The sequence below is a fragment of the Bison bison genome, unplaced genomic scaffold (genome assembly GCF_000754665.1).
Source record: "Bison bison bison isolate TAMUID 2011002044 unplaced genomic scaffold, Bison_UMD1.0 scf7180017863791, whole genome shotgun sequence".
NCBI classification, from domain to species: Eukaryota; Metazoa; Chordata; class Mammalia; order Artiodactyla; family Bovidae; genus Bison; species Bison bison.
The window spans coordinates 8,809-18,967 of record NW_011494363.1 but is presented as its reverse complement, the minus strand read 5'-3'; the positions used below and the strand labels follow the sequence as shown (position 1 = coordinate 18,967).

Here is a 10,159-nt window from a genome sequence, read left to right as displayed (position 1 = left end):
CTGGGCTCCAAAATCACTGCAGATGGTGACTGCAGCCATGAAATTAAAAGACGCTTACTCCTTGGAAGGAAAGTTATGACCAACCTAGATAGCATATTCAAAAGCAGAGACATTACTTTGCCAACAAAGGTCCGTCTAGTCAAGGCTATGGTTTTTCCTGTGATCATGTATGGATGGGAGAGTTGGACTGTGAAGAAGGCTGAGTGCCGAAGAATTGATGCTTTTGAATTGTGGTGTTGGAGAAGACTCTTGAGAGTCCCTTGGACTGCAAGGAGATCCAACCAGTCCATTCTGAAGGAGATCAGCCCTGGGATTTCTTTGGAAGGAATGATGCTAAAGCTGAAACTCCAGTACTCTGGCCACCTCATGAGAAGAGTTGACTCACTGGGAAAGACTCTGATGCTGGGAGGGATTGGGGGCAAGAGGAGAAGGGGACAACAGAGGATGAGATGGCTGGGTGGCATCACTGACTCGATGGACATGAGTCTCAGTGAACTCCAGAAGCTGTTGATGGACAGGGAGGCCTGGCGTGCTGCGATTCATGGGGTTGCAAAGAGTCAGACACAACTGAGCGACTGATCTGATCTGATCTGATCTGATACAGACTTTTTAAACAAGAGTGTTTGCTAATCACTGGCTGTGAAAATTTGCATTGACTTTTAATTTTGCTTGAGAGTAATTTGCAAAAGTCAGCTCTAAAAGTAAGATGGACAGTTTTGTAATACGTCGTTTTCTTAGAAAAGTTTACACAGCAAAAGAGAGGGAGCTTGAAGCCTGCTACTTTCTCCCCACAACTTTTGCAGCCTCTTTAATATCCTTATTCCTCAAGGAGTAGATAATAGGGTTTAACATGGGGGTGACAACACTGTACAATACTGAGATCAGTCTGTCCTTCTCCAGTGAATACGCTGATATGGGTCGTACATATGTGAAGATGGAGCTGCCATAATAGAGAAGGACAATGATCAAGTGGGAAGCACAGGTAGAAAAGGCCTTTTGCCTCCCCTCAGAAGACCTGATCCTTAAAATGGTAGAAATAATATAAAGGTAGGAAAGTATGATACACAAAAAAGGAGTCCAACCAATGAAGACCCCAATGGATAATAGGGCCAACTCATTGACAGAAGTGTCCCCACAAGACAAGATCAGCAAAGGAGGGATGTCACAGAAGAAATAATTAATCTTGTTGTTGCCACAGAAGGGCAGACGGAATGTCAGTACTGTGTGCACCACTGAGTTGAGGAAACCACCAGTCCAGCAGGAGGTTGCTAACTGGCTATACAGGACCTTGTTCATAATAACCGAATACCTTAAGGGCTTACAGATTGCAATGTAGCGATCATATGCCATAGCTGCCAGAAGCAGGGACTCTGACCCAACAAAAAAAATAAATGCAAAAAGTTGCACTATGCAACCCAAATAAGAAATGCGTTTTCTCTCTGATAGTAGATGTACCATCATCTGGGGAACATTGGTGGTGGTGTAGCAGATGTCAAGAAAAGCTAAGTTTTCCAGAAAAAAATACATGGGAGTGTGGAGGCGTGGATCAATCATGGTCACCAAAATTACGAAGGTATTTCCTCCCAAAGTACAGATATATGCTACCAGGAAAATAGTGAAAAGTAAAAATTTTAACTCATTTAAGTTGGAGAATCCCAAGATGATAAACTCAAATAGAACCGTTTGGTTTTCTCCTTTCATAATACAGCTCTGGTTTTCTTTCTGAAATTGAGAATGAGGAAGCATAGATATCTGTAGTCAGGTATTGCTCCAGAAACAGGCTACGAAACTAGAAAATAAAAGTTTCACAGAGGAAAAGATATTATTTATCAAGAAAATATTAGATGGGTCTGTAAAAATGCACAATCCCACAGCAAATCAACTGTATGCATTAGCACCCAGCATAAACATTATCAGCCTTTCATCTGTTGGTCAAATATTTTAAAATGAACACTACAGACAGTTTTGAATTTTCAAGTAAAACACGTGCACTAAAGGAAGAAAAGGCCCATCTACTCTGTCTTCCTGGGCTGCAGCAATTTGGAAGCTCATTGAAGACAATTGTCAGTGGGTCAGTCAACTATGCTGCCCTGATTGTAAAGCAACTATACTCCAATAAAAATTAATTAAACAAAAAACTGTGCTGCCTTGCACACTTCTGGAGGCTGACATTTGTGGATTGAATGTAGAGTCAGTTGGTCACGCTTAGAGAATTAGGAGAGCAGAAAAAGACATAGTGGTACCACGGGTTGATAATATATTTGAGGGGGAGGGCAGTTCCATAAAATACAGAGGAAATTCACAATTAATCTTACCGTATAGATCTTACAGTTCAAGATGCTCAGACTTAGGCATTCAGCTAATAAAAATAAGTTCTGCCTGTTGAAAGCCTTTCTAAACAAACAAACAAAAAAAACTCTTTATAAAGGGAGAATGAATTAATATTTTATTTATCATTTACTGTACAAAGTTTATCCTGTACTTTATGCCACTAGGAATCACTACACCAAAGGTGCACTAGAGCTAGCTATTACTGGTTCAAAAAAGCTTGTTGTTAATGTCCAGAAATTTTGTAGGCAAGATATTAAGCACAAGCATTATTTAAAATGAAATTACATAAACTTCCAATAGAGTAAATTATATTAAAAACAGAGGTAACTTACACAAGACATCACTCCCTCATCATTTTACATGTTCCTCTTATCTTTACTTTAGAGATTATTGCTTTTATTGTATGTGTATGATGGAGATGCCATAAAATGGCTTGCTACTGATCTTTTATTCCCAAACTCATGTTCAGTGAATCATATTGATAGCTTGCAACTAGTCACAGTGGAAGTATTTATGCCAAGGAGCTGGTAATTCTACAAACTATGAGATTGATTCATGGTTTTGTTGATTGTCTAGGCTTAAGAAAGTGGTGGGAATATGTTAATGACGTCTGCCTGCTTAGTCGCTCGGTCATGTCCAGCTCTTTGTGACCCCATGGACTGTAGCCTGACCAGGTTCCTCTGTCCAAGGGATTCTCCAGGCAAGAATACAGGGTGGGTTGCCATTCTCTTCTCTATGGGAGCTTCCTGACCCAGGAAGCAGATCCGGGTCTTCTGTGTTAAAGGCAGAGTCTTTACTCTCTGAGCCACTGGGGAAGCCCTGTTGGTGATGCAGTTTAAACTTAAAACTGTGTCATGTTTGTAGCCATTATACTGTAAATAACACAAAAAGTGGAGGAACGTTTCTTCCAGCATTCAAAAAGTTTTGTACTTTTAGTAAAACTAATGTCACTGACAAATGAGAGAAATTCAGACATATAACTTCCTTGATTCACTTTCATCTTACTTATTAACATAGACAAACATATCAAACACTAATAGAATTCAGCAATGATGTGAGAGACTTCTTTGTTGAATTGACGTTCACAGAATACTATTGTTAATTTTTGCTAAATGCTTGAATCTATAGCCGCACTATAGCTGAATTCAACTACTGTTTGATCAAGTTAAACTGTATTCAAGGACTTATTTACAGCTCTCAAGTCCATTCACTCTCACACACTCCTGGATAACCATTTCAAACCTCCAGCTATGCTTTTTCTCTATATTTATTCTCAAATGCTAATCTTGCTTTCTTGTCTATGAGAAATTTGAAGCAATTGAAAAGAACTTCCAGACTCAGCATCATATGTGTTTGCTTCTATGTACAAGTCTGCTTTCCCATCTGTGTCTATATTACTAGAGAGTGACTGTCTGTGCTTTTTTAAAAATTCAGTTTTGATTGGAGGATAATTGCTTTACAATGTCGTGTCACTTTCTGCTGTACAACAACATGAATCAGCCATAGGTATACATATATCTCCTCCCTTTTGAGCTCCCCCTCACCCCCACCTGTGTTTTTTTTTAATTTTTTTTTAATATTGTAGTGGTTTTTGGCATACATTGACATGAATCAGCCATGAGTGTACATGTGTTCCCCATCCTGAACCCCACTCCCACCTCCCAAAAGCACAAGCCAACCTTCTCACTTGTGCTTTTGATGACACCCCCTCACTTAATCAAGTGTGCACTCCAGCAATGGTACTCTCTCCTCTGTAATTCTTTTTTCTTTCTCTGATGAAGCATTCTCTTCAGCAAAGGAACAGGCTATTATTTCTCCTAACACAGTCTTTTGGACTCTGTGGGAGAGGGAGAGGGTGGGATGATTTGGGAGAATGGCATTGAAACATGTATAATATCATATATGAAACGAGTTGCCAGTCCAGGTTCGATGCACAATACTGGATGCTTGGGGCTGGTGCACTGGGATGACCCAGAGGGATGGTACGGGGAGGGAGGAGGGAGGAGGGTTCAGGATGGAGAACACGTGTATACCTGTGCAGATTCATGTTGATGTATGGCAAAACCAATACAATATTGTAAAGTTAAAAAATAAAATAAAATAAAAATTTGTTGTCTTTCTTTTTCACTATTTTTCTTTACCATCCCATTTTCCTGATATTTATATCAAAACTTCTCAAAAACAATAACTAAACTGATGGTCTCTTTTCCTATTCTTTGCCATCTCTTGAACTTACTTTGTTAGACCTTTATCTCAATGTTCCCCCAATTCCTAGCTGTTGGATCAATTATGAAATGTTTATACACAGAATCTTACTGCTTATTTTCACTTCTCTAGCTACCAAGTCCTCACTATGTCTCAGTTAATAGTTATAATCTTATTCTCAATAGTTTAATGCTTCTAATCTTGCCCAGTGCATGCAGTGCTTAGTTGTTTGGTTGTGTCCAACTCTTTGTGACACCATGGACTATAGCTCACCAGGCTTCTCTGTCCATGGGGATTCTCCAGGCAAGAATACTGGAGTGGGTTGCCATGCTCTCCTCCAGGGGATCTTCCCCACCCAAGGATTGAACCCAGGTCTCCTGCATTGCAGGCAGATTCTTTACTGGCTGAGCCACCAGTGAAGCCCAATTATGTGTAAATCACCTTCCATCATCATGCTTCCACTCATAACCCTCCAATCACCCTAGCTCAAATTGTAAATTCAATTTTTTTTTTGCTGCTTTTCCCAGTTTGTGGGAGTCTTATTTCCCCCTCTAAGGATAGAACTAGGGCCCACCACAGTGAAAGCACTGAGCCATAACCACTGGACCACTAGGGAATTCCCTATAAAATCAGATTCTTAAAAAAATACTACAAGCTCTGTAAAATCTTTTTCTTTTCACTCTTCCAGCCTCATTTCCCCCCTTTCTCCCCTTTGTTCACTCAGTCAAGTCACACTGGCCTCTTTACTGTTCCACTTTGCTCTTCTCCATGGCTAGCTATCTGACAAAAGTCTTAACTTTATTTAAATCTTACCTCAAATAACATTTATTTAATGAGACCCACTCTGATCATCCTATTGGTGCCCTCCTACACTCTAAACCCCTCTCATGCTCCTTTCATTTCCCCATGACACATAGCACCTTCTGAAATCCATATATAATTTATCTATTTATCCTGCTTATTGTGGATTGCCTATTCCCCTAGTTGGATATGGGCTCTTCTAGTGACTCAGTCAGTAAAGAATTTTCCTGCAGTGCAGGAGACTCGGCTTTGACACCTTAGTCAGGAAGCTTCTCTGGAGATGGGAATGGCAACTCACTCCAGTATTCTTGCCTGGAGAATTCCCTGGACAGAGGAGCCTGATGGGCTACAGTCCATAGGGTTGCAAAGAGTTGGACACAACTGAGCGACTAACACAAGTTGTATATAAGTTTTACAATATCAGTGTATTGACTGTTAATGATGCATTCTGAGCATCTAGAACAGTCCCTGGCACACAACACATATTTGTTCATTGTTAAATCAGTCTTCCAGATCTCCTTTCATAAAGAATTAACTTAGTTAATTTCTCTTTGCAGAAGACTCATAGGTAAATCTCTTTGTTTTTCCAAGACAACTTATGTTAGCCCCACTTACCCAGTTTGGTTTAATTTGATTTGCTGTCTTGATTCAACCAGGAGTTGTCAAGGAGGAAAATGTTACCCTTATAAAGAAGGATTAGCCTCTCCCTCATATTCTCATGTGAACAGGAATGAAATTGTCTCCTTCAGTGTTACCATCTCTGGCCACTTATGTTTGGAACCACCGTAAGTGTGGCAGGAAGCTGCTGCTCTCTTCGAACTCACATGCCTAACACCAGAAACCCTCTTCTTTCCTCCTGTTTATGTAATGTCTTTAGAAAAGCATACACAGTGTAGTGAAAATCTAATTACTTTTCCCCAAATAGCAATGATGAAGACTTTGGAGACTTTGAATATCTTACTAGTAATTAGGGTATATTATAAAATTGTTTGTGGGCTTCCCCAGGTGGCACTAGAGGTAAATAACCCACCTGCCAATACAGGGGCCATAAGAGACAGGGTTCAGTCCCTGGGTTGGGAAGATCCTGGAGGAGGGCATGGTGACCCACTCGAGTATTCTTGCTTGGAGAATCCCTTGGACAGAGCACCCTGGCAGGCTATGGTCCATAAGGTTGGAAAGAGTTGGATATGACTGAAGTGATTCAGCATGGACGCATAAAATTGTTTATAGTGGCAAAATTTAAAAGAACAATACTGCTATTATTATTTTGCACAAAATAATACTGCCATTATAAATTTTCCATAACATTATATCCTTATTGCTGGATATAGTTGAAAATTATTATGATTGCTGTTGCTTTTATTGTTGTATTTAAAATGATGTTCAAGTGACCTTCATTATATAATTATGTAAATTTAAATAGCATGTAATTTCAGAAACTTAAATTTTTAAAGACTATATTTTTATACTATTTGTCTCATTTGAGTCACATAACAACTTTTAAGATGGGTGTATATTTGTAGGCAAAATTCCAAGATAAATCCTAACAAACCTAACCTGTGTATAATCTCCTCCCTTTGAGTATAGGCAGAACATATGAACATAAGGTGATATTACTTCCATAATTATATGGCAAAATATATATATATTTTACAGATGTAATGATATCCTCAAGTTAATTAGCATTAAAATAGGAAGATTTTCCAGGTGGGTCTGACATAATCATATGGACCTAAGTCTAAGTTGAAAAGGTCAGAGTTAAATTAGAAGAGGAATTTAAGTGTGAGAAGTTCTCCACTCTTGCTTAAACATGGTTAGAAGTGTAGGCAGCCTCTAAAAATCAGCAGTAGCTTCAACTGACATTCAACAAGGAAATGAAGATCTCTTTCTACAACTGTAAGGAATTTGGCTAACAACCTGAATGAGCTTGGATTCCAGAAAGGAATGCAGCCCAGCCAACAGCTTGATTTCAGCCATTTGATAAACTTAGCAGAAAACCCAGACATAACACACCTGGAATTCTAACCTACAGAATCGACAACTAAGCTAATAAATGATTGTCATTTTAATAGAAAAGACAATAGAAAATAGTACAGTGAAATTATGTCTATATGAGAATTTTACAAATAATAAATAATGTAGAAGGGTCACGTAAAATTGCATCTTCTCACAGTACACTATTTCTCACTATTCCACATCTATCTCCTTATACCTAAAGTATCAAAATACATTTGTTTGACAATATAAATCTTTATTCCCACATAGAAGCAATGGTTATGTCCTCTCCAACTCCCTATTATTTTCTATCTGAGAAATTTGGGCAAGTTCATTGTGATAAAAATAATAGAGAAATAGAGGCAATTGTTCAACAGAGTAAAATCTTAAAAGATAGCATAATATTTAAAAGTTTTGCTTTTTATCTTCTTCTATAAAATATCATCATAGCCACTGTAATCAATTGACAATATTAGGCATTTCACATTTTTATTCTAGTCATTATGCATATATTTTTCTGCCCCACAAATTTCAGCCAGTTTTCTTGGTGAAGAGATTCACAGAAATTCAGCCATGAAGATTATTCTAGATATCATCTAAATCTACAAGTAAAACATTCAATGTTAACATGGTTAGATTAAGTCCATGTTCCCTTCTTATCTTCTAAAAATTTTCCTAAAAGAAATGATAGAGGAATAAATCCAAATTTTATTTTTAAAAAATTAAGAAAAGTCTGAATCCCAGAACAATAAAATAGAAATAAATGCTTAGAAAACAATGGAGATAAAACAAGGGAGTAGAAGATGTTAAGAAAGGAAGCCCACTGGTGCAAAGCTAAGAAAAAGCTGCTGAATTTCCCTTTGTTAAGTAAGTTGCATAAGCTAAGCTATTAATCAGTCAGCAGTAGGAATTTTTCTTGACCTGATTTGGTTTCAAGGAGTAGTCAGCATGGACTCAAAGAATCAAAGAAGCAAGCCGCATTTGACAGAATTATTTCAGGAAGGAAGTGATGATGTAGCGAGAAACTCTGTGTATTTGAAGGAAATAGTCTGTTATTAAAGCTGTGAGGAGAACAGATCTACAACTGCAACCTCAGTTGCTTTACAAAGAAAGAAATTACTTCACTTCAAAAACCAGATCCAAAAAGCTTCAACTAAATTTACACTTTTGGCAACAGTTTTACACAAACCTTCAAGAGGAGAACTGAAAGTCGGTCAACATACTAAAAATCCTTCTGAAGGAGTCAGAGAGCTAACCAGGCAGTGAGGACTTGCAGGACTAAGATCTAGAAGAGGAGGGCAGTACATAAAAGAGGGTCCAGCATTTTTTTTAAACCATTTTTCTCCTTGAGGTACAAGCATACCTTAATTTTTTGTATTTCAGTTTACTGCAGTCCACAGATACTGTGCTTTTTTTTTTTTTTTAACAAATTGAAGATCTATGGCAGCCCAGCATTGAGCGAGCTTGTCAGCACAATTTTCCAAACAGCATTTGCCCACTTTGAATCTCCTGTCACATTTTGGTAATTCTCACAGTATTTCAAACTTTTTCAGTGTTATTATATTCGTTATGGTTATCTGTGATCCGTGATCTTTGATGCTATTACTACAGCTCACTGAAGGTTCAGATGATGGCGAGGAAAAGTGTTTTTAATGAAGATACATACTTTGTTTTAGACATAATTCTACTGTACATTTAATAGATTACACACTATGGTATGAACGTATGCAGTGGGGAAAAAGTATTCACATGACTTGCTTTATTGCCACATCTGCTTTAGGGCTGGAAACAAGCCCGCAGCATCTCTGAGGTATGCCTGTACTGGCATATTCTGAAAAGAAGTCACAAGAAAATATTTGAGAAGATTTCATTTATCCTAACATTAATGATTATTTCTACATCACTAGTATCTTGTGGACCACTACGCTTAGACTGTTATACCTTTTTGGTAATTTTATCAAGGATCAAATATAACACGGTTTCTCTTTTAGACAAATGCTCTCTATTCATCCCAGATTTTACCTCGAATTAACATCTAGAATGTCGTTTTCACCTGCCATTTTCTGCCATACTTTTATGTTTATATTCTTATCTGATTCGTTTTAGTTATGTATAAATTCCATAATGGTGAAACTATGTTTTTTTTATTACTGCTCTTATTACCAGAAAAATTGAATTAAACCATGCCTAGAGAGAATAAATTGTCACAAATGAAGTTGTCTTTGAAAGTAAAGCCTGCATACTAATCTATGATTTTTTTTAATATATTGTTCTATGCATAAAGAGGATTAGTTAGTAGGAAGGAAAACTCAATTCAAACCAATTTTATTATGCAAAAAGCAAATAAAAAGTTTTATCACACCGTTGCTCTATTCATAGACTAATTCTACACTATAGATATTTCTTGGTGTTAACATAAATAAATAAAAATTAATGATCATCCTTGATGCCTCTCATCTCCCTACCATTTCTGAAATGAAAACAGAATTCAAGAAATGTACCAGATTTATTAGATATGAGAAAATGAATGTCATAAAAAGCACAGTTTTTATTTATTCCTGTTTGGCCAATGATTTTCTTTAGACAGACAGCTTCAGTTTCCTGCCAAAGACTCTCTTCAAAGCCAACTTCACTTCCTTATTCCTAAGGGTGTATATCAATGGATTCAGCAGTGAAGTGACAGTGGTGTGTATGACAGCCACATACCGTCCCTGTGATACAGATGTGACAGAGGCAGGGGGGATGTAGGTGAGCCCCACAGTTCCATAAAACAGAGATACAACCATGAAATGAGAGGCACATGTGGACAGAGCCTTGTGGAGCACAC

At 37.7% G+C, this 10,159-nt stretch overlaps 1 protein-coding gene across 1 annotated transcript; it reads right to left on the bottom strand.

Annotated features, from left to right (window-relative positions):
* Window positions 1-777: 777 nt before the first annotated feature.
* On the bottom strand, window positions 778-1,701 carry LOC104984016 (olfactory receptor 5V1-like). The gene has a single exon (XM_010833597.1). It carries the CDS (start codon window positions 1,699-1,701, stop codon window positions 778-780), a length of 924 nt encoding a protein of 307 aa, XP_010831899.1.
* Window positions 1,702-10,159: the final 8,458 nt, after the last annotated feature.

What these genes read in the sequence shown, in the direction of transcription:
- LOC104984016 (XM_010833597.1), bottom strand. Translation starts at nt 1,701, where the DNA reads ATGAAAGGAGAAAACCAAACGGTTCTATTTGAGTTTATCATCTTGGGA.